This window comes from Chroicocephalus ridibundus, chromosome 8 (genome assembly GCF_963924245.1).
Source record: "Chroicocephalus ridibundus chromosome 8, bChrRid1.1, whole genome shotgun sequence".
NCBI classification, from domain to species: Eukaryota; Metazoa; Chordata; class Aves; order Charadriiformes; family Laridae; genus Chroicocephalus; species Chroicocephalus ridibundus.
Genome location: NC_086291.1, coordinates 56,141,086 through 56,165,814, shown reverse-complemented (window position 1 = coordinate 56,165,814; position 24,729 = coordinate 56,141,086). Strand labels below are relative to the sequence as shown.

The 24,729-nt window shown below is 50.9% G+C and overlaps 1 protein-coding gene across 6 annotated transcripts in view; it reads right to left on the bottom strand.

Moving 5' to 3' along the window:
* PDGFA (platelet derived growth factor subunit A) overlaps nt 1-14,204 on the bottom strand; it is a 36,543-nt gene extending 22,339 nt beyond the window's left edge. For 2 of the 6 annotated variants that reach the window (XM_063343213.1, XM_063343214.1), the window contains exons 1-4: nt 13,040-14,204; nt 11,854-11,950; nt 4,424-4,528; nt 2,098-2,285 (exon numbers count right to left, since the gene is read on the bottom strand). In XM_063343213.1, the coding sequence (XP_063199283.1) occupies nt 2,098-2,285; nt 4,424-4,528; nt 11,854-11,950; nt 13,040-13,102 (453 nt within the window). In that variant the 5' untranslated portion in view covers nt 13,103-14,204. The remainder of the gene's footprint in view (nt 1-2,097; nt 2,286-4,423; nt 4,529-11,853; nt 11,951-13,039) is intronic. The other 4 variants (XR_010072177.1, XR_010072178.1, XM_063343215.1 and 1 more) reach the window with 4 other exon arrangements.
* Nucleotides 14,205-24,729: the final 10,525 nt, after the last annotated feature.

Sequence of the window (24,729 nt, the reverse complement as noted above, 5' to 3'; positions counted from 1 at the left end):
GAGGGCTTTTATGCAGTCTGACATCAGGGGAAAACACAAGACGGCCTTCCAACCGCACTGCAGGAACAGCTGAGAAGCCTCTCCAAAACCGTCCCCCCTACCTTTCCAGCGACCCTCGCTCTGGGCCAGCTACTTAATGGCATGAGCAGACATTCAGCTCTGAACCTGGGACTGGCAAAAGGCTCATAAAACCATCAATTATATCAAAGCTACAAGAGGATCTGACTCTGGAGGGCATAAATATGGATTCTGTTCAGAGATTTCTGGTGTGACAGTGGGGTCAGCCTACAACCTTTACAATGAACATCCTGTTCCTGCTTGACCTCTTGTCCTTTTTTTCCCTTCTACTTAATGACTGTTTGGAGCAGTCTTGGAGCTTGGAAAAAAAAAAGGCCTCCAAAGCAGGCTGACGTATATTGATATTGCTGGTGGCAATATATTTACACAGCCACAAAGAGCAGCTGCTCAGCTAAGCCTACTTTTAGCTTGCGCCCTACTAAAATGAATGCAAATCTAGAAGCACTAAAACCATACCAGAGGACTGAATGTGAAACAAAGATTTCTCTAACGTGGCGGTGGGCTGGGGAGGCAGCCCCAGCAATGACATCCTGCAAAGCTGCTGCCAGTTTTGGAGTTTGCAGCTTCCAGGGAAGCCTCAGTGTCCCCAGCAGTGGGGGACCCCAACTGCCAAACCCCTCTCTCTACTGTCTTGCCCATCACGGCAGGGGTAGGAAATAAGCACAGGGTTGCAATTTGTACACAAGTACCAACAGCAGGTTCACAATACACAGCTGAACTGTCTGCCGGGTGCCTCCAGCTGCTTCGTACCTACTAGTTGCTACCCAAAATTAACTGGAAGCTGTATCGAACCCAAAGGCAACAGCACTAGATATTATAACCCTGAGGAACTTTGCTGTTTAGCTCCTACTCTGAACGGCTCAGAATTGTAGTGCTTCAACTTCCCCAGTTTGTTCTCAGCCCTTGAATTACTGATCCCAATTTTTTCCTCATTTTTAATTGTTTCTGCAAAGTGTATCCCCCAAAGGAAGGGCAGCAAGCAAGTGCAAAGTGTAATTACTTTTTGAAAGACTGAGGAAATCTGTTCAGATGTTTCTCCAGCTTATTTGGGTGTGAAAACATTTTTAAACGTTCAGAAACAGAAAGGAAAAAGAAATCCTTCCCAGATGCCTGCCCATGTGTATGAAAAACAATGAACTGGCTCAGATGCCGTATTCTGTGTTTAGGACATACAGCACTACGTGGGTTAATAGCACCTTTCTCAATAATTAATCCACTGCAAGTACAGTGATCGGCGTGTTGTGCTGGGCGGTTTTATGTTCAAGAATGTGTTGGGTTTTTTTAAAATTCTGCTCTTAAAATACTCAGGGCCAACAAGAACTCAGAGTCTTAACAACATAAATGCTAAGTGTAAGTCTAATCTCCTACATGCAGATGTAAATCAACATTACTTGTTTAAATACTGATAAAAATTAGAACACTGTGAAGCCAAATGAACATAAGAAATATTTCACGTAATATTTACTGGAAAATTGCAACAGGGATTTTGTCTAATGAGTAAATACAGCATGAAGCCGTTGAGTCTTCTATCCCTGGGGTAAGATAATTTGAAACACATTTTTTCAGATCAAAAGTGTTATGTTGTCAAATGTAAAAGCTCAATTTAGGCTGCATAATATTCAATTAAGAAAACAGCATTCCATACTGTGATTTATTTTTTTTTTAAGTCCAATGCCCCTTGAGTCATTTTATCTTCTTAACTTTCAGATCTGTGCTGTGAGAGAGATCATGGGAAAGACACAATCGACTTTATTTTCATTACAAAAGAAGAAAAACCTAAAGGGAATCCTGTGAAAACCAAACCCAAGCCCAAGATTCTCCAATGATCATGTAACTTGAAAAGGCCGTCTGCTCGCTCGAAACAGAGAGGAGCGTTGTACCTGACCCTGCATTGTAGCTGACCCATCCATATGAGGATGGGCAATAAAGACCCCGGTCAACCAGAGCAGCCACAAGAATATCTGGAGCTTTCAGACCTCAGAGGACCCTCCTGGGGCTCTGCAGCCACCACGCGCTCACCTTGACGCTTCTGTGATGTATCCGCGAGGGCTGGCACTTCACGCTGCTGGTGTTGCAACAGCCCGTGCAGCGCTTCACCTCCACGCAGGGCGGCCATATCAGGAAGTTGGCAGAGGTGGGATCGATCTGACTCCGAGGTATCTCATATATAACCGTCCGTGTTTTGCAGACAGCCGGGATGGCTTCCTCTGTGAACACAAGAAATTCACACTTCCAGGTGAGCAGCTGCTCTCACCTCAGGGCACCCCGATACTTCACAACACCGAGGTACGAGCAGCACCTTTAGCTGGCGCTGAGAAGACGTTCTCAGTTCCCATTGCTGGCTGACAGGTCGGTGCTGAGCACCGTTTGCCCACCACTGAGCTGTATGTGCCAGCCTAGAGAGAGGCTGGACTCGTTCCCAAAAGCCCAGCCCTAAAATGAGGGTTTGCCGTGGCCTGGCTCCCAACATAGCTCAGAGCACATACCATTAGATAAGACAATCCTGGCTCTTCAGAAGTGCCAGCAAGCCAGGAGCTCCTCCAGATTAGATGATCCTCCAACACAGCCTCAAAGCCACTGCCTACCAGCAGCTGTTGTTTTACAATTTCAGGGCCATGACTGCATACACGTATTATCACACAAACATGCAACACCTGGCAAACCCCACCACAGGAGTTGCACTGAGGACATTTATATCACACCCAAATTGGCTGAGCTGGGAAACAACCTGGACCAGCTCAAAACTTCTGAGTGTTGGGTTTCCACTTCCAAAACCTGAACATCCCCGCACCAGGGAGTCTGGTCCATCTACCAACCCAAAGGGCAGCTGCCGGTTTTTTGAATGAAGGTATCAAAGCTTTGAACATGCTGGGGTTTATTTAATCTGTTATTTCTTGAATGAGGCAAAACCGTAAGAGTAACATGATGGGAAAACCTTCAGCTAAGCCAGTATCCTGCTGGGCTCGGGTGAAGTGAGCTTGTGGAGGCCAGCAGCTTCAGCCACATGAGGATCAAAAAGAGTAGCCCTGTACTGCTGCATGATGCTGCCATGAAAAATCCAAACCACGTATCATTCTCAACCTAGGGACTGCCTAAGGAGCCAAGCTGGTAATTCAAAACAGCCCAGAAAATAACAGCAATTGCAAGGACAACTTTTCCTCCAAAGGGAGCTTGGATTTTTTTGCCTCACGGTGGAAGCAGTGATAGCTTTGGCTTAAATGTGTCAGGGAACTGAAATACTGCCTGCACTTCTTCAGTTACTTCTGAAGTACAAGAAGTTCAGGCCTGGCCTGTGCCTGTAACATGAAAATCTAGGCTTAGTTTTGAAAGAGATGCATTTCAGCCGGCTAAATAGAGCGAAAATTCTTCTTCTCAATCCCCAGTGCCATGGACTCAACAAAATTAACAGATCCAATACTGCAAGATAGCTGGCAACTCATACAAGTTATTGAGCATATCCAGTTCCCACTGACTTTTATGGGCGGCATTCAACACCTTGCAGGGTGAGGTGCCAAGTGTAGCAGACTGTTTCAGAACCGCTGTTCTCTAGAGGCATTCAATGTGACGAGCGCGCTTGCCAATTCGCACTGCAAAGCCACGCCGACAGCACGCTGTGCTATCTACTGCGCGCCACCACAGCCGAACGTACTCGTACACTGACTCCCTATTACCTACCATAGATCAGATCACAAATGTTTTCCACACTCAAGTGTAATGGTAAAACACTCGGATCCAATCAGATGAACAAGCATTGCATACAAATCCTACCCTAAAATTCGTTAACATCTCTTTATATTTATATTTGGGCTTGGTTGGATCACCATCATTTCTATTTAATAAGCAAAAAAGTCCCCTGTAAACATGCCTGGTGCCCTATGCAATGACGGAAATCAGTGTCCCAGCATTTCCGTCAATGGCTTTTAATTTTTTGGATAAACTGTTTTTTTCTTTTTGAATAAAGAGTCAAGCTGTTTCCTTTTGTGGAGCTTCTGTACTGAAAACTCTACCAACTGTTGATGTTTTTTAAAGCACACTGCTGTAGTTGTTCCCCACACTATGAATTATACATTGAATATCACAGCATTTTCTAACCAAGGTCTAGCTTTCTAACATGCTGCAACAAGACAGTGAATGTAAAGAATTTGTGCCTGTCTGTCTCCTATGGACATCCTCCAGAAGACTGCTTCTCAGGCAACGGCCCATTTTGTGCAAAAAGAAAGGCAGAAACTAGAAATGGCCTTTTTCCTTTGTGCGCGTCACATTTTTCCAGTGAAACGTCCTGCTTGGCTGACCAAAAGCACCCCCTCTGTTTTTACTCCCCAAGTACAAACAGCTTGTTTCTTACCAATGCTTCTTTTTCTGCGAATGGGCACAGGACGATTCTCTTGCACATGTTTAGCAGAATGAACGCTATAAGACCTCAAGTTTGTCTCTGAAACATCCTCATATCCTAAAACAGGAAAGAAAATATTAAACCTCAGCTACGTTATTCGCATGAACGTCACTGCAGCGCTGTTCCATACGTATACATCTGTGCTGCACATATGCACAAGACCAAATCCTGCTGCAATTAGTCTAATGTAACTCCTGTCAATGCGATTGCAAGGGCATGAGGCAGGGAAGACACAGGCATTAAATGCCACGTATAAGCACGCACAATTTTATTCTAATGTCCGTTTTACTGAAAGTCCCCAGAAACAGTGCACACCGTGACACAAAACCGTACCTAAAGCAAAACAGTTGCATTTTTATGTGAAAGGCATAATAAAGCTTTTCTCACTGGAAAGGTGTAGAACAATAATATTTCACGTGAAATGTTTCTTTCGAGAAGTTTTTTTGAAGTTCTGACAGGAGGCTACAGTAGAAAATAAGGTATTACACGCCCAGCAGCAACAATGCTGCCTCTGTAAATTTTCTGCTGCTTGGTTTTCAGGGCAGTGCCAGGACGGAATCAAAAGCAAAAAGTAACTCGCATGGGTTTCCTTTTAGCCTCTCTGTTGCAGAACAAATCCCCTGTGAAGTATCCTAACCTTTGGAGGGGCATCTGAAGCTACTGCAAACTCTGGGACTGCATCCAGGCTTGTCTTGTTCCCTAAATAAGCCTACCACATGGGTTAAAGGGCCATGAGAAAAAGCAAAGATGGAAAACTTGGCATTTCATTTATCATAAAAAACAACAAAGTAACTGCTCCAGCTATTTGGTTTTGTTAAGTGAAGCAGTCCGGGTCGTGTCCCATGCAGTGGGGTTCCGAAAACGACAAGCACGATCTGCAAACAGGGGATGAGGAAGCTGTAAGCAAACTGGGGACAGCACACAGATTCCAGTACCCCCAAAAGGAAGGTTTTTAGCACTCTGCTGCTTGGAGTGCCCCCTGTAACACCACTGGAGAGTTTCAAGGTTTCACTGTTGGCTCCAAAGAAAACTGTGATGTACACTAAAAAATGTACAAGGTTATTACACAGAACCCTCCCTACATGCTACCAGCATCCCACACCCTGCAGTCTTCTGCACCGTCACGCTCCCTGCTTCCAGCTCCTTTTGCATCGACAGTTGACTGTGACTCTGGAACTTGTTTTGTTCTCAGCTTTATGAGTAATGCACATCCTAAGGGTCTGCCCTACAAACAAACCGACTCCTCTTCTCCTCCCTCCAAGAAATCCTGCCCTGAGGAGCACACAGAAATCACCTGCAGACGGTGAGGACAGTGGTACCTTCAGCACCTTACAGAGAGCTCCATGCCTCTGTGTCTATCTTCGCCCTTTGGCAAATGCTATCGGAAGTAGCTAAGAGAAGATGAAATGGGAGGTCCAAGAGGTAGGGGCAGTATCACCCACTGGTCCTGTCAATTTTCCTAACCAGCTGAACAGATCCTCATCTGAAATAAGTCAATGCGAAATCTAGACTCACAATTTACCCAAGTTGGCTCCTGCCTTCCTATGCAGAGTGCTTGTTTCCCACTGATTTCAATGAGAAATTCTGGAACCTGATTAGCTGGTAGCGTGCCTTATTTGCAGTCCTAGTCCTTTAATGTAACACAGCAATGACTAATAGATTTTATTTCTGCTTTTATTGTACTCCACGCTCCAGAAAACTCATCATTGGGGTAAATAAAACGGCTCACCTGAGACCCCACAGGAAGCTTGCGACTGAGCTGGGGCACGGAACCAGGTCTCCTGCATCCCATTCTGATGGCACCAGGCCATTCACCTGACCCCAAATGGTGTTCTGCAAACAGGATCCCCAGAATCCCTTCTGACCTTCCTCCAGCCCTCTTCCACTTCCTAACGCTCAGCCACCCAACACCTTCATACGGCCCTCCTTTATGGCAGCTCTGAGCCGCCACAACCTCTCCCTCCGTTTGAGGCAACCAAGTGATCCTCAAGAGAAAGCAGCATGAATTCTGCTCGGGGTAAGATCCAAGCTAGGCTCAGAGCAAGAAGCATCTCTGTCCGCACGCAAACAGCGTTTAAAAAAGATTAAAGACTCTAATCCGAACTGCTTGGTGGGCACAGACATTGTGCTGAAAAGAGAAGCTGTCGATGATGCCAGCTCTATGGTAGGGCTGAGCCACGGGTCCTCATTCCACGTTCAACACGCTGGCATCGCTCCCTTCTAACACGACTGATTTCTTGCTGTCTTGTTTAAAGAAACTGGTAAGACTAAGGGAATGGCATGATCAGCTAACCAATATGTTAAGCCATGTGCTTATATATAACTGCTCAACTCAGCTGCAATTAGCCATATTCTATCATCATGTTTATAAAGCAAAATGACATGTCGAGGAGCATGTGTTGCTTATAAGATGATTTCTAAGGTGAAGAAGGCCTCTGGCTCATACTGTATCTCACTGTCTCACTACATATCTTAGGCATGTATATCATTTCCTAAGTTCATATCTCACTGTGGGGGTTAAAGAAGAGATCTACACAGCTAGCACAGCAGACTGCTCAACAAGTTCCAGTCAAGCCTCAATGCATTATGCAACACAAATTGTATTATTTCTATCAACACAGCATCAACGTTGTTTTTTTTTTTTTCATAAACAGAATTATGGAGCACATGGCTGGTGCCAGAAGACACTGTAATGCTAAAGGCACTTGGTGTCCCCCTGGTCCTCACAGGCACTTGGAAGGAGTTCCATTTCCCAGTGAAGTCAACGGGAAAATCACTGCCCTTCAAGCAATCTTTAAGTCAACGGGAGTATGGCCTGAGCAGGACTGCAAAATCAGAAAGCTGCCTTTGAAACCCACACTTGGCCCTGGATGTGTGGCCAGAAGACTTTCTTTCACTCCACTAACAGAATGATGATACAGTAATTACAAATAGCACTCTCTAGTTTGACTTTAAAAGAAGCCTGCTACCTAATTTACAATCCGGCAAAAGGATTCCATAACGAACCACGTCAGAATTTGCATCCATTTTTCCCCTCAATGTGCTGACTTGGGAGGATGAAGTTGCAGGATAAGGTGTTTCAGCTCTTAGCAAAGGAAATGGGAGTTTACGGGTGCTTAGCGCCTCACAAAATGAGGCTTGGAGCAGAAAGCCTAGAAACGGTGGTTCTTACTTTAGAAATTGAACACGGCTTGTCACTAAGCGAAGATGGAGGATGCTGCACCGAGCCAGAATAATGCAGCTCTCTTTTAACGTTTTAATAATAAAAAAATGTTTTCATGGCAGACGATCAAGAAATTTCTCTGTAATCTTTTATGTACTGACAATGTATCAATGATGGGTAGAAAAACTCTTGCAATTAGCCTTGGTCAATCCACTACCGTAGCTGAAACTGTTCTTTTTTGTCAGACTGGCATTCTTCCACTGGGTCATGGGGTACAAATCACAGAGTCCCTGCGACATTCTGCCAATATGTGATTACTCTTCTCCCCAGATAAGCATGTGGAAAGCATCCTAAGACTACTGTTATTTTATATTTTATCAGTTTCTACTTTCGCATTGCCATCTCCTTCCCAAACAATTTTACATGAGGTACAAGCCCTCAGTCTTAACACAAACCCTTGCAGATGTCACTTTGATGTGCATCCAGAAAGTAGAGGTCCAGGACTTCTAGCACCAACAGCAGCAGCTAAGGAAATTCTCATTATCTCCTTCTTTCAGGAATTCAACGTAAGGTACAAAAAACTGAAATGGTCTGTCTTACAAATGGGTCCTAGAGCCAGAAAGCCCAAGGCAACGTCAATCTGTTTGTTTGATCTTCTTTCTGGATGATGCAAAATATGCCCTTCTGACATCCAACTGCAGAGATAGATGTCATTCAGTTTTCAACTTTGATCTATTAAAGGAAATATTAGTAGCAGCCTGCAAGATCCTGTTTTGTTTAGGGTTTTTTTCCCCTTTACCTAGAAGTGATGGACCAACTGCAAAGGAGGAGTATTGCCTCTGTCTGTCTCGGGGAAAACACAGGACACGGGGCCGATGCCCACCTCTCGGCATGTTTAAGGGGTGCAAGGGAAGCCAACACGCTGCATTGAAACACCCTAAATCTCAGCACTGCGCCAAAAGCCACAAAGTCAACAGAAGATTTTCCAATCGATGGAGCTCTGCAGCAAACTTCACACTTTTTCATGGAAGCACACTGTTAATTTAGAACGTTTCTCCACTTAACAAAAGCTTCTCTGCTAGTTCTTCATCGAAGGCCGTTACATTCACATGGCCTAAGGTGACCCTGTGGCTGCTGCCCTCACACCGTGCCACCGAGCACGCTCGGCCCCGCGTCGCCCCACGCAGGGAGATGGCTGGGGGAAAATCTGTTCCCAGCGGGAGGCAAACATAATAGGTGATGAAATGAACTCTACCTCCCACGGGACAGATGGGAGAGGTGAGGCGCGAGGAGAAAAATCACACTGCTGAGCCAAAGAGAACTTCACAGGCGGAATATAGGAAATGCCCCCGTTTGGGTGAGTTAGTCTGTTAGTAGTAAAACTGTACTCTGCACGCTACAGCTGCCGACTTCCCGGGCTCACGCACGCTTTCTGTTTGAAACAGGGTCAGAGTCTGCTCTCCGTCATGCCAGTGAAGCTCCGTCGCTGACTGCGGATCCCAATCACAGCAGATTAATACAAGACCCTGTTTTATGAGAATGTTCATGTTGCCTCCACAGGGGTTTCTCTTCGAGTCGGACATGCAGCACTGGGCTCTGACAAATTGGCCTGGATTTTCTTTTTTGAATACAATGATAAGCTCCATGTTGGGTAGTGTTTTTCTTTAAGTAATATGCCAGATGGTCTGGGGGTGTGGTTTCTAATTTTATGAAGGGGGTTATCAGTCATCTCTGCGTTACAATATAGAGACCAAATCTGTCAGAATAGAAGAAAAACCTGCCCACTCTGACTTACAAAACTTACTTTTCCAATTAAAAATGCTTTGCATTGCAGGAGAGAAAATGACTGTTCTTCCCTCACTTTCCACAGATTCTGCCTTGTTACTCAGGAATATCAGACATTTTCTGCATGCATGCCTGATCCTGCAAACTCTTCACCTACAAATCACTCTTAATTCTCAAGTCCACCCACCGAGTTTAAACGGGGCTACACACACGCAAAAGGACTGGCAATACCATGCACTAAAACGAGGGAGAAAATAATCACTGGGGTGTTTTTATTCTGAGCCCCCCTTCAAATCAGTATACGCCGTGAAACAGAAACACATCTACTGTACAAGCCCTCACTGAACTAGCCCTTCCCTAAAGGCAATTACAGCCCTTAGGAAACACATTTCAGAAATATCATCTTACCACTGACAACTAGAAAACATTTGATTTGCTAAGCCAAGCTAATACTAAATATAGTAAACAGGTCCGATCCTGTTTACTGAAGAAAACACGGTAATTTCAGTGTTTGATTAGTCACTCCGATAAACCCTTAGTAAGAATTACTCATGCCGGTAAAGGCTGCGGGACTGTGCCCAGAAAACGTAAATGCGGGCAGTAAGAACCGGTGGATCTCTGTGAAGATCCAACCCTGCCCCTGTGGCTCAGAAAAGGAGCACACGAGCAAGAACGGGGTGAAAGGCTGAATATTTTGTGTTTATTTTTTAATATTGAGTTCATGTCTTAAGCCACTACTGTTTCATGTTGAAATAGTAAAATATTTATGTGTGTCGTTTCTCTAATGGTTTCTAAACTAACAAATTGCACAAAAACAGCAAAATGAAACGGTAAACTTGTGTCTGACCTCTTCAATTTTTGGTCACGCATCCTCTGGTTAATATTTGCCACGAGGTAAATAATTATTTTCTGAAATAAATTTCTCTCCTCTGCTACGTCTACCCATTTATTCAGCTCCCGCCGTTGCTCCACTTGTCTGCTTGATTCTCTTGCAACGGAGCCATGTGAACTTTTGCTCTCCTTGTAAGTGGTATTTAAAAATGAAGCATGTACTTGTTACACTGGGGTATTTGAAAAAAAAAAAAATGTATTCTGGTAGCTACAGCACACTGACTGAAACGCAGAAGAAACAGGCAGCATTTTAAAATGCCAGCGCCCAGATTCTGCAAGAGCAGCCCAGCCTTCCACCGAGTTCACTGGGAAAGAGATTTGAGCGGCCGGGCACTTGTCTGGTCCAAAAGAGCCTTCAGTGGGGAAATGTGTATTGCATCCCCCCTCCCTGTTGTGAAAGCTTCTTTAATTGCAGCGATAAGCAACAACGATGCAGCACTGCTCTCCAAAAATATTAAGCCGGTGCCAACAGATCTGGTAATTAGTAATTAGCCTCTCTGGTAAAGTGTTGTGCAAGAGAGAAATATTCCCATTTTCAGCGTAATGGGAAGCCGTTTGCTCCCTAATCACAGGAAAATTGAAAGCTATGTCTGTGAAATATGTTCCTAGTGCTTTCCTGCTCATTAATACAGCACTACACAAAAAGCAGCGAGTTAAACTCTAGAAGGATCCTGCAACACTGAATGAAGGTGATTGAACCTGGCACAGACTTTACAAAAATACACAGCATATGGTTTAAAAGGAGATGGCCCAGTACCAACGCAAGCAAGAACTCATTCATTTTTCTCCGTGTTTGCTCTTCGGAAAGATGCAGGTTCCCCCTGGGCACATCAAAGGTGCCGGGTTTATTCTCTCTCAACTAAGGGAAGAAATCGCCAGGAACAAAGTGCATCAAGTGAAACCAAACGATAAGAAACCCAGCGATACAGTGCTTCTAGATCTGATTTACTGCTGCAACGATCTGTTTGAACTGCACGTTCTCACTACACCCATTTGCATGCCTAATGATGCAGAAAATAACCCTGCACTATTTTCCTTTGGAAAAAAAAAAAAAGAAGTGTATTTGAAAGGGTAAGCTTCATATGCAGGTTCCTGTTTAAAATCAGCACGGACGGTTTATTTTCCTTTTAATAAAGCCCAGCGCTCGAAGAGACATTACTTCATTCATAAATATTGTTTCAAATATTTTAAATACCTCTAGGACAGTAGTTTAAAGATAACAGAGCGATGCAAGACCAACAACAAACCTCACGGAAATTCTTCTCCGCTGAGAGACCCAGAACTATGAAAACCCCAAGGGCCACCAGGTCCCTCTCCACCCCGAACGCCCCCCCCCACACACACACACGAAGTTTTAATCCCGATCGGCCCCTTGCCCGCTGCCCCCCCTCGAAACGAAGCTCCCCACGGCGGGGCTGCGCGGGGCCGCCCGCCGGAGCGCCCAGACGGGTGCGGGTCGCCGGGCCGCGGCCGCCCGCGGTGCCTCCCCCCCGGGGCGGCGGCGGCCGCCGGCGCGGAAGGAAGGAGGACGGGACTAATTTACCTACGGAGTCAATCTCCAGGAGGCGCTGCAAGTCGCGGATGCTGTGGATCTCGCTGTGCGCCAGCCGCTCGATCAGCTCCTGCGGGATCTCGGCCTCCTTCAAAGACACACACACAACACACCGCGGGTCACCGCGCAGCCCCGCGCAGCGCCCCTGCGCCGCCGGGGGTCCAGCGCTTCGGGGGTTTATGGAGGGTGCGGGGTGTTTGCTGGACGCGTTTGGACAAAGCGGGGGAAAAAACCCGCGCACGCACACACACCCCGCTCCGCCTGCGCGCCCGCGGGAGCTGCGCGCCGCTCGCCCAACCGCGCCGGGGCTCGCCCGGGCGGGCACCTCCCCCTGGCCCCGGCCCAGAGGAGCCGGTGCCCGGCAGCGCCCGGCAGAGCCGCTCCCCCAGCCCCGCTCCACGGGGAAGCCCACCCCGGGCAGCCGGCTGAAGTTTGCCCAAGCGGGCGCGGAGCTCACCGCGGGCGCGGAGCTCCCCCGGGCCGGGCCCGGGGACCGTGTCCCCACGGGGCCACCGCCACCCTGCCGCGGGTCCCTGCAGCGGGCCACGCAGACCCGCTCCCGGGAAAAGTTCCGAGCCGCCGTGCAGCGCCGAGCACCGCGCTCGCCCCGACCGGGGCCACCTGTAGCCACCCCGAGACGGGGCTCCGCGCCCCCCTCCGCCCCCGAGCAGCGGTGCGCGGGCGGGCTGGACCCGGCCCTCGCCGCTCCGAGACGGGGGATCGTCAAAAAGCGGGGAGGGGCGGGTTTTTTTGGGGCAGGAGGGGGGTATTCACCCAAGTTCTGCCCGCGGCACTAACGGTGCCCGCGGTGCGCAGCGCCGTGCGCCGCGGGGGCGGCCGCTGCCCGGGGCTCCGCGCACTGCAAACAGCCGCAGCACGTTTGCGCCCGCGGGGCGTTAATATATATATAATACGTGTGTGTGTGTATATACATATATATATATATATAATTTTTAAGGGCAGGCAGCAGCGGCGGAGCGGAATGCACGGTCATTCCCCCTCGCCTCCGGCACCCACGAAACGGCAACTTGCCCACAGCCCGGCCCCGGGCGAGCGCTCCCGGCGCGGCGATGCCCGCGGAGCCCAGGTGGGCAGCCCGGCCCCCCACCGACACCACCACCACCACCACCACCACCCCCCCGGGGCAGCGGGAAGGCAGGAAGCCGCTCTCACCTACCTCGGAGCCGGTGAAGGACAGGTAGCCAAACCCTATCAGCAGGACGCAAGCCCAGGTCCTCATCGCGGTCTGGTGCACTTGGGGGGCGGCGGGGAGGCGATGGAGCGGAGCTGCAGGCCGGCTCCTGCCGCGCAGAAATTCAGGACCATCCCTCGGGGGCACGGCGGCGGGGCGGCGCGGGGCTCCGCCGCATCCAGGGCGGGCCGGGGCTGCCTCGGGGCGGCGGGGCCGGCTCCGCGCTCGGTAGGATCCCCCCGGCTGCGGGAGCGCGGCCGCGCTGCGCTCCGCTCCCCCGCTCCTCTTGGCTCCCGGGACTAGACCAGCCGGTACTTCTGCATATTTGCTTAGATCAGACCAAAGTGAAACCCAAGGAGTCGATCCGGAGCGCAGCCGAAACGCCCATCACCTGTCTGGGCGGCTGGCCCCCCTCGGGCGGGCGGCGCTGGGGCCCGGGGCCCGCCTCCCCCCGCCGCCGCGGCCTCCCGCTCCGCGCCGGCTCCGCGGGTGCGCCGGCCGCTCCCCCCCCGCACCCCGCGCTCTCGCCACGCTCTCCCCCTGCCTCAAAAACGGGGGGGGGGGAGGGGGAGGAAATTAAAAATAAAAATTAAAAAAAAAATCTTTATTGGTACGGATCGAAATGTTTCTCTTGCTGAGAACGGTCCCGCTTCCCTCCCCGGCTGGGGTGAGGTTAAAAATAATAATAATAATAATAATAATTAATTAGGAATAATAGCAGTGGTGAGGAATCGGAGCGATATTGCAAGATCTCGCGGGCTGCCTTGGTGCAGCTCCTTCTCCACTTTGCACGGGAGAAAAAGAGGAGGAGGAAGGAATAAAAAAAAAAAAAAATTAAAAAAAATAGATAGATAGATATGCAAGACGGTTTAAATCCCAAGGGGATCGGAGACGAACTGCAACTCCTGGCGGAGGGCGGCTCCGGGCGGCTGGGGAGCGGCGGCCGGTCTGAGCGCGGCCCCGGCGCGGAGCGGCATATACCGCTGCCGCCCCGCCATGCGCCTCCCCCGGCCCTCCCCCGCCGCCAGCCCGCCGCGGGGGCGCCGCCAGCGCGGGGCCGCGGGGGGCTCTGCCCGCCCCGGGGGGCGGGAGGCAGCGGGGCAGCCCCCCGCACCCTCTGCGGCAGCGGGGCGGGAGCGCTGCGCCACGGCCGGCATCCACCTTGTGCCCCCGCCTTTATACGGGGCGGGGGAGATCGCCATGGCCACGGGGGGGGGAGGGCTGGGTGGGGTTTTTATCCTTGGTGTTATTTTTAATTTTTGACTGGGGGGGCCTCGCCTTTTGCAGAAGGGGTTGCGTTGTGGGGGGCTTTTTTTAACGCCGCTTCTTCGCCGCTGTGGCGGCGCGGCCGTCATTGCAAAGGATACACACACACACCCCCCCCGTTAAGAAATACAAAAGCACACCCCCCACCCCCCCCAAAAAAAAGGAAAATAAACAGAGAGCGGGCGGGGGCGGCGGTGCGGGCCCTGCGGCACCCGGCTGCGGCATGCGCGGGTGCGGGGCTCCCCTCCGCGGCCGCGGAGCCGCCGCGCCCCGGGACTCCGCCGCAGCCCGTCCCGGCCCCCCGCCCTGCCCGAGCGGCCGGAGCCGGGCGGCGGCCGCGGCTTCTCCGCCTCCCCGGGAGAAAATGCCCCCTATTCCCGGCGCGGATTGGCACAAGGTGCCCGCTGCACCCTGACATCTCCCTGAACTCATTGTGATTTAAATAACAGCCCTTTCTCGTCCAAACAAAGCATCCTAATAGCAGATGCAAAGAATTCGGCTCATCTGAAAATCCAATAGCATTTAAGTGGATTAACTGCAATAACACAAGTGAGGAGTGATACTATCCTTCATGGAAGACAATAGACTGTAAATGCACAGCCAGGGAGACTTATCCTTTCATCTCTGAATTTCCTTCAGCATTTCAAAAGCGAATGCTTTCTAGAAGCCCTGGAGGGGTTTGCACGCTACTGGCTTGGACATGCTTCTAGGAAACAACCTGTGCTTTAATGGGCACTTTGCAATTGCATAGAAGTTCCCACCAAAACAGAAGTGGCCTTTCAAGTACGTTTAATTCTCTCTCATGATGTCATGTAGGCTTCCAGGGTGGTCTGCAGGACCACAAGGAGGGGGCGGGGGGGGGGGAAGGTGGGGGTTGAAAAGGGAGAAAAGGAAAAGAGATGTAAAAGATTTGGAAGCACTTTAAAAAGGGAGAATGCGAGGTTTTTTTTAAGACAGAAAATGCTGAGCCAGTGTGGAGCCATTCTCAAATGCCTCCTGGTAGACACAAAATGATGCGAGTGCCCCATCCAGGCAGCTGGGCCAGCGGCAGGCAGAGCTGGCAGTTGCCATCGCTCGCTTACCCGGGGGTTGGCATCACAGAAGTAAAAAGTGATTACTTCAGTCTAGGGGAAAAAAAAAAAAGTCTCATCTGCACTTATCATTTGCTGGGGTTAAAGAAACAATTCTGATGGTCTCTGTTGTCATAGTAATAAAAAAAATAATCACCAAACAGTGAAATAGATTCTGACAGTACCGGCTCGCCGAGCTTACTCCTCTCCTTCCTCCCTTCACGGGCCAAGGGATCAGAAGGGCTGGGTATTTGTAGCTCTCTCCAGTGGTATTCCACTCCGGACACCAACATAGAGATAACTCCTACTTTAGCTGTCGGTAAAAAGAAAATCTATGCAGTTTTGATTTTTCTTGCATTTCCCTCATTTTATGAGAAACGACCTGCATCAGCATCTTTTTTAAATCTGTCATTGTGGAGCTCAGATAAGCATCTTTCCTCTGGGTCGAGTTACACTTGGAGTAGCTTTTAACATCGGGCTGTTTATATGGATCATTGCAAATATTTGATAATAATGCGAAATATGTAAGATCTCAGAAGAGACCAAAGACCAGGCAATGTAAATAAAATTCACACAGATTCTGCAAACAACTTTATACTTGGGTCGTCTGTCTGCTTCCGAAACACATTTTCTCCTTGTCTATTGTTTGATCTAAAAATGCGTTTGTGCCATGTAAGCCCTCGCAAGCGTGCAAAGATATGGCTGTGTGAAAAACATCACACAAGCGTGTCTTCACTGCAGCCTGGCACCTTCCTCCAGCCTCCGAGGCTACGAAACGTGTGTGCACCGAACATGCGGGATCCTCTTTTATGTAATACCTCCAAGACACACATGCAGAAAGAGCGACGGGGTGGTATTTATAGGTTTTAAAAGAAAAATCAGGAAAAAGTGCAGAGCAGCAGAAAATTAGGGTTTGCGCTTTTTTATTTATCTGAGAGCAGCGAGCAAGATATTGCTTGTCGAATTTAAAGCGTGTACTGTCAGAAGTCCCTCAAAAGTCAGGAATTCTAATAGAATCACGCCATGACAGAGTGCTGAGAGGGAGGATTCCCGGGGTCCGCACGGCGCTTGGCCTGGGGGGAGGGATGCGGAAGCTCCTTGACACAACAAGATGAAACTCCTTCAGCGGTGGCAGAGCTTCCTGCAGGCAGGGACGCCTGATGCCAGCGGTGCCCCAAAAGGGGGTGCCAGCACCGGCCGCTGAGCCCGCCTCAATCCCTGCTGGATGGGGCGGGGGGAGCGCGGGTCGGGCCGTGTAGCGGGACCAGCTCGTGTTTGGGAGAAGTTGTGGGGCTGCGGGGCTGGGGAAAGGGCTGACCCCACAGAGGGCACGGGGCTGGTTGTGCCTACAACCCGCGGCAGCTCTTTCAGAGAGGTCGGGCTGAAAGGTGGAGGCTTGCTTGGCCCCCCGGACAAGCCTTAAAGCTGCAAGAGGAATGGTTCCATTGCGGTCACATTCCTGCCGAAGGAGTCCTGGGAAACCTGTCTTGAGTCTTTTTCAGACTTGGTTTTAGCGGGGATTTTGCCTCATTGACAATCACGTTAAAACTAACAAAACAGAATGAGTTTGGGTAAAAAGGTTTTTTTGGAAGGGTGGCCTGCTTCTACCGCAGTGGCTGTTTGGGGCTGGCCAGGGTGGTTCGGTTCGTTCTGCAGGATCCATCCTGCCACCACAGCTGAGAAAGGACCAAGGGCCACGAGCATCTTGGCTCCAGAAGGGGAGCTCTGGGTGCTGTGGACACGCGCCGGTCAGCGTCAGTGCCACGCTGGATGTTACAAAGGATAAAAGTTCAGAACATAAAATCCAGAGTGCTAGAGGGGAAGCTCACCCACTTTGGGTGGTTTCTCTCGGGTTTTGAACACTTCTTTGCCTGTAGGTTCAGAGGGGCACGTGTCCGGGGGGGGAAGGTCCTCTCCCCCCCACTGCTCGCGGGGTGCTGCCGCAGGTGTGGGTGAAGAACAAGCGACAGATCCCACACGCAGAAAGCGCTGATGGCAGGCAAACCCTTCCCTCCCTTCCCTGAAACTTGGCCCACAAAGGGCAGCAAGGAAAGCTGCAAGAAGAACAAGCAAGGCAGTGATTATTCCAGCTGGTACACCTACAAACATTTCCTTCTTTTCCAGTTCTTCCTTTTGGATCCTCGCACTGGCTCCGTCTTTCTGGCTGCGCTTTGTTTTCTTTGAAACCTTTGTTGGTGCAGCTTTCCAGATGCTTTCACGGTTGATAATTTTCTTAACTAGTCATAAGATGCAAATCTGCTGCAAGCTTTCAGCTCAGCGGAGTGATCAGAAGGGGCTTGAAGAAGTTTTATGGTGTCCCAGCCCCTGGACACAGAGGGTAGCCACGGCCCACACCACCTACGCGGGGCAACACTTAAAGCCACAATTACTGTGTCCAGTGCCGGGCTGCCCAGTTCCAGAAGGACAGGGAACTGCTGGGAGAGTCCAGCAGAGGGTACGAAGATGCTCAGGGACCGGAGCACGGGCAAGAGGATGGGGCCAGACTCTTCTCAGTGGTGCCCATGACAGGACAAGGGACAACGGGCACAAACTGGAAGACGGGAAATTCCATCTCAACTTGAGAAAAAACTTCTTTGCTGTGAGGGTGGCAGAGCCCTGGCACAGGCTGCCCAGAGAGGTGGTGGAGTCTCCGTCTCTGGAGACATTCCAAACCCGCCTGGACGCGTTCCTGTGCCACCTGCTCTGGGTGACCCTGCTCTGGCAGGGGGTTGGAGGAGATGATCTCCAGAGGGCCCTTCCAACCCCTGCCAGCCTGTGACTCTGTGATATTTCTGGAGATGCTTTGCCTGCCTGTGAATGGGGCAGGGTCCCACTAGAGCTGATCCTCCCCCAAAACTGCCCCTCTGCTTTCAGTGGGGGTCAGACCCGACTCTCCCTGGAGAAACGGTTGGGTTTAGTAGCAAAGGCGGATGGTTAGCGATGCTCTCGTAGGCGTACTCCCATCCCCCTGCCCGGCGGCTTGTACCCCCAGCAGCCCGGCCGAAAGCGGGGGCTGCCTGACCTTCCTTCCCCGCGGCGGGAGCCACTGCCCGGGGACACGCAGTTCACCTTCAGGGCTGGAGCACGAACCGGCAGCCCTGCCAGCCTGGGTGGCGAGATACCATGTTTAGGCATCAAACCGGGGCGCTTGCATACCAGCACGGGCCGCTATTTTCGTGGGTATCGGAGGCTGCTCCCTGCTCTCCGCCCCGGGGGGACAAGGGGGCTGCTGCGGGAGAGACGCTGCCTGCTGCATCCAGCTATTAAAAACGGGCTGTGTTTTGTCAGTAATCCTTGGTTCATCCCGCTGGATAGCTGTGAAAGCACCAGCCCGGCACAGGGCACACCGACACCCGCCGTGAAGGAGAGCAGCGGGCCACGTGTGTCCCCGCAGCCGTGCGGGCGTAAAGCTCTTCTCCTCTGACTCCAACCAAAGCCAGTCGCGGGGCTTCCGTGGAGAGCATCCAGGATGTAACTCAGCCATGCTGAGTACCATAAAATGGTGATATTATTCTCCATTGTTTGTAGCTTGGGAGCCTGTAGAGGCCTAGCTTGGAGCAGGCCATTTTATTAAGCTCCATCCAAACACAGTGAGACAGTTGTTCTTCCGAAAGATTCGTATTCTCAAAGTGCAAGCCGCCCCGTTTTGTGTTCTTGTATCCATGCAACCTTGTTGCTCGTACAACATTACACATTTGTCCTGTGAGATTCCCTCCCTTACAATAAAAACTCATGAGAATGATACGCACATTTTCGGCTCTGCACGCACCAGAGACTGCGGGATCCAGCAGTACCCAGAGGACAAAGGAGATCGGAAGGCTGCGGTAGTGCCATTGCTCATTTATTTTGAACTGCAGATGTTTGTAATGGCTGTGAAGTTTCCTAATTTAATTTCTGACCCTTTTTGTCACAGAAACCCAGTTAATATAGGGAAAGGAGAAGAGCAAAGAGAAGGATGATTGGTTTTTGGTTTGCACTTTTTTTGCCTTTTTTTTTTTTTAACAGAAAATCCAGTGTAAAGTTCCGTGCATTTTTCTTTTAATTTTCTTACATCTGGGATTACAGCAGCCTGGCCCTCACACGGTCTCAGTGGCTGCACATGGTTCAAAGGCCCATGCATGAGGTCACCGCGGTGTCTCCGCAGAGGGCTTGGTGGAGCCCACGCTGACCAAGTCCCCCAGAGCTAATCCCCTCTGAGCCCTTCCACCCTTCCGAGGCACCCCGCTACGCACGGACCCACTGACGTGGTGGCCAGACCAGAGCAGGCAACCCACCTTCTGGCATCTGTTCCTCAGCAGAAATTCCCAGGGAATCCAGTGCTTTCCAGCTGCTTGTTCTCAATCCTCTGGGCTTATGCAATTTCTTACTAAAAGCTGATAAAGATCCTCTATAACCGCAGGCACATCAGGAGTCAGAAATGCAGAGGACGTAGTGAAGCTACGTAGAGAACCTGCCATGTGCGTGTGGCCAACTTGCAGAGGAGAAGCTGGGAGCACCCATTTCCAAAGCCGCTTTTTCTCAGCCACCCATCACCTGAGGACAAGTTCGAGTCCTGCTGCGTTCCAGGTCCAACAGACCTCCTAGAGGCACACAGCGCTCATGTCATTTGGCTGTGTCACATGTAGATGTCTGAGCTCGGTCTGTCACCTGCCAGCCACCATCGCGTGCTCACCAGGAGAATGCTCCTGCCCGTGATACGCCGCAGGGCTACCAAGGGGACACGTGCCTACATTTACACCAAAAGTGAATTTCTTGGTTCTTGCAAAAAGTGAAGTGCAGAACCGTCTTCTCCATCCTATTGAATGTAGCATTTGTTTACCTTTCAGCCGTGATTTGTGACGCTGAACCCGTCAGTCTGGATACAGAGGTGCTTCTTTCTTGGAAATCAGTGAGAAACACATTGTCAAGCCAGAGCGCGGGCAATGGCCCTTTAAGCATTGTCTGTTTAACTGTAGCACGATCTCTCCTGCACTCGAGTGCTTTCCATAAACAGCAAGTCATCCTGGAAGGGGAGGGAGAGGATGATAAATAATCCTGTTATTCATGCGACTGCGTTCTTTCATGAAACTGGGAAAAGGCAAAATAAAGTGGCGACTGCGAGAGTGGTGCAAGGCAGTGGGTTGTGTTGCTGCCGTTATTTTGGGCTAGAAGAAGATCTGAAAAGAGGAAGGTGAGCAGAAAACGTTTAAAATGCCAAGAAGAAAGCCAAAAGACAGGGCACAAAAGAACAGCTTTCTCCGCAGCCCGGCTTTGTGTCTCGGCTAACTGTGAGGGCTGGCCATAGCCCTGGTTGCCCACTGCCCGCCCCCCCGGTGGCTACCTGTGCCCGAGCCTTTCTCCTCTTGCGGAGAGGTGGGAAGTGGGAGATGCCCGAGCTCCAGCTGAGCAAGGAGAGAGGCAAAAGGGGGCAACCCCTGGGAAAGAAATCCCATGGAGCAATGGGGAAGCAGAGAAGGAACCTGTTTGCTGAGGGTCCTGGGAAATGAGCTCTAATTAGTTTTGCCGGGCCAGCCCCTGGTGTTCCCTCCATCGCGCTTTGCCCCTGTGCCGGAGGTTCCTCCCCGCTCCACGGCGGAGGCGTCAGTGCCCGCGCTGCAGCTGCTCCAGTTCTCCGTCTGCCCTCCCCGTGCATCCCCCGGTCCTGAGCTGGGAGGGCTGGAGCCCAGGCATCCCTCCTGCCGCAGGGAGCCTGCACAGAGCGGGGTAACACCTCATCCCCCCGCCGCTGTGTGCTCTCCGCAGGTGGGTCAGAGCCCTCCGTCCCCGAGATGCTGCTGGAAGCAGCCAGGCCCTGTGCTGCAGCCGAACTGCCCGGCACCAGCCCAGTCTTCAGTCTGAAAGAGCATCTTGTGTCGGGAGAGCGCGTCAGCCCCTCTAAGACTTCCGTGACGACACGCATCCCTCCCGGTGGTGTGGCACTGGGGATTAGGACCGGGCCAGCCACACTGGTATAATCTTCCAGACGTGTCTCTTCCCCACGTAACTTGGTGGCATCAGTGCAATTCCTTCAGGCTTATAAAAGCTTAAGCCATTGTAAACAAGGCAGCCTTGGAGCCTAGGTATTGTGGAGAGAGAATTCCTCACCATGTCCTAGATATTTCAGATGGAGAAAAAAAAAAAAAAAAAAAAAGAACATTTAAGACATCAGCTTCTCCGCTAGTGTAAATGGGACCGGCTCCATTTCGCCTCGGTCCAGCGGCTCTGTTATACCGTCATTGTGTGAAGCTCCCGTTAAGGCAAATGGGAATTACACATGGCGTGATGAGAAAGCAACGGATACCTTTGTAAATACTGCACAATCACATGAGCCACATGTATCTTTCCCAAGACACCCTGCCAAACCAGCAGGTGTTTTTTACATCAGGCCTTATATTAACACACTCCTACGTATGTCTGGCTGCATCTGCTGCATTAACGATCCTTCGGTGCATAATGGCTGGGTTAGTTTGTGAAGTTAAATACCATGGGCAACAGCCCAGCCGCAACGCGTACAAACGTGAAGCTGCTTCTGTTTGTACCACAGGGTTTATTACTCCTGTTCCTTCGCCGTGACTTTTTCTCGCTTTCCTCTCCTCACTGCATTTTCCCCTTGTTCCTGCCCATCCTTTCCCCAGTTTGTGGTTCCCAGATCACCTCCATCTCTTTGTTTTCTCCATCTTTCGCCCTAGCTTTCCTCTCTCATTGCAGTGTCTGTGGGTGCCAGAGCAGACCAAAGCTGCAGCCAGCCATCCCCGTCGGCTCCCGCGCACCCCGGCAGCGCTGGAGCCACGGGACGCTCCTCCGGCCGCTGCCTGTCTGGGGCCCGGGGACAGCGCTGGGGGCTGCTGGTTGGGACCCCACCATTTCACTCTGGATGCTCCTACTGGCTGCTCTGGAGGTGAAAAAAGCCGGATCAGGTGCTGCTTGAGTGTCTGGTCCGCTTCTACCCTGAATGCAGACAAGAAGCATAACTGGTGGATCTGTGTCCAAGTCCAAAGCCTCTGGGGAAAACATGTGCCCTCCGCAACAGCCAGTAGAAATCCTGCTTCTAGAGAAGCCAGTGGTGGCAGTCTTTGGGGATTAGTCTTCTATTGTAATTATCAATGACTTTAGAAATATTCCGTGGCCAGGCACGAAAGCCGTTTGGGAACAAGGAAGGGCTGAACCCGAAGCCAGCTATCATAGACTTCTACCAAAACCCACTGCTCTTTGTAGGGCTGATACTGACGTTAGGTAGAAATTTGATGCCAAGGGCATCGGAGAGGTGTGCGTGTTCAACTCCCACTGAAATGGGAGTTGGGGGCATTACTTAATGAGAAGGATTTGAAAAGTACTCTTCTATCCTCTTTTGTTTAAAATTAAGATGCCAGATTCAAACATCCACACTAGCATGGTGTCCCGTTTCCATTGCTCATGCTTTTAGTCTTGTAGTTGTTGTCATGGTCCTTCATGGAGGTCTCACCTTTGGTCCCAGGCTCTCTTGGCCTAAGGTTTAGCTTTTTGCAGTACTTCCACGGCGCCTGCACATACACAAAGCACAACAGCTGGTGGATCTCTTATTCATGGCTTAATCACTTCCCCCCGGAGGTGTGCGGTGTGATGTGTGGTCTTACTCACCCCTGCCTTTCTGAGGGATGGAGAGGCAGGGTCAAGCGCAGCCCAGCTTCAGCCCAGCGCTTAAGAGCATGACTAACCCGGAGCGTGGAGTGTTCTCTCGACGTCATCAGGATGGACCTGCTTCTTTTCCTGGCGTTAAGCAAGCGTTCAGTCTTTTGGCGCTTGCCTTACCACACCCTTCCCATCTCATCCTCGTCTCAGCATCACAGTGCTGGCTGCCCACTGGGTTTCCACACATCTCCGCTGACTTGCCCCAGGCCGCCCGTCTGATCTCATAACCACATCTTCTCTGGTGGTTCACCATGTGCCCCTGGTCCCACCCTCCGTAGGGGTTTGCTGTATCACTGCTACTTTCCCATCCATCTGGAATTTCCCCTGAAGCCCCTGAGCCACCTACTCCCATAAATGTCATCAGAAACCTTTTGCTGGGAGGGGCTTTTTGTGTTGCGTCTTGTGTTTCTTTGCTTCATGGTTGCATAATCCAAATTGGCTGTCGATTTAATTTGAAACGCCATTACACCAGAACTGGGCCTCAGCATTCGCAGCACTTGAGAAAGATAAAACAGCGATAGGGAGCCAGATGGCTCAAGAGGCTGGGAATCAGCGATGGAGTCTTTAACGTCTACATCACTGCTTCAAAATGCAGCTCGGATCCACAGCGAACTCCATGGTCTCAGTCCAATTTCTAGTGTACGTATGGTCAGGCCAGAAAAACTTCCCCCATAAAACACCACCTGCTTTGGCTGGGAGCCTGAAGAGGTGGGGGGGGATCTCCTCAAACCAGGGCGAAATGTCACCTGCTGCACAAGGGCGACCTGGCCACAGCGGCTCTAGCAGGACTCAGGCATGGTCGGTGGCAAGGGCAATTCCAACTGCAGCACTGCCCACCTGGCCGGCTTCCGCAGGAAAGGCATTTCCTTCTCTCCAAAATTACCTTTCGAGCTACTTTTAAACCAGCCTTGTTGCTGAGTCTCATGAAGATGGTAACTCTGCAGTCCCCGAGGTCCGACTTTGATCCCACGTGTACCTAATGAAAGACTCCTCGGAAGCGAGGGACACTTTGCCAAAGTGTCGGTAGAAAGGGCAAGAAGCAAGTAAGAAATTTGTGCTGGGAGTGTCCCTAGGATAAAAACAGTGTGAGAACAAAACCTGGCCGTGCACACGGGAGCCAAAAGCCATACTAGACTGAGCTACAATTTCTTGCGGCGTAGTCTTCCTTCCTGGTGATGGTTATTTTCCAACCGAGCTGTGATCGAGTTAGAAAGGAGCAGGTGCCAGAGAAGAGGTGACCGTGAAATGGCACTAAGGTCGTTACACACGGAGCAGCAGAAAAGCCATCCAGCCTTCCCGGCTCCATTTACTAAAGCCGTAACGGTCTGATGGGGCATCAGGCCCCTCACTGGTGAAGTCTTTACTGTATGTGAAGGCAGGAGTGCAAATGACTGTTTTTCCTCGCAAGACTTCTTGGCTCGAATGTTGTCCCTCCTCATCCCGTCTTCGCTCAGCTGCTCTCTGCCGGGTTCCCCTTGCCCCCGCTGGAAAACGGCCCAGAAACTCCCTCCCCAGCTCCAGGGCCAAGACTGAAACAGCCGAGTGGGGCTTGTTGTGGAGGTCCCTGCCCCACTCGCCTCCCCGCGCCGGTCCCTCTCCTGCCTTCAGCCTTGCTCTGGCTGCGTACGCTCCCGGTGCCCCCGCTGCCCCGGCCAGCGCCTGCCCCCCCATAGGTGGTCCCACCTCGACGGC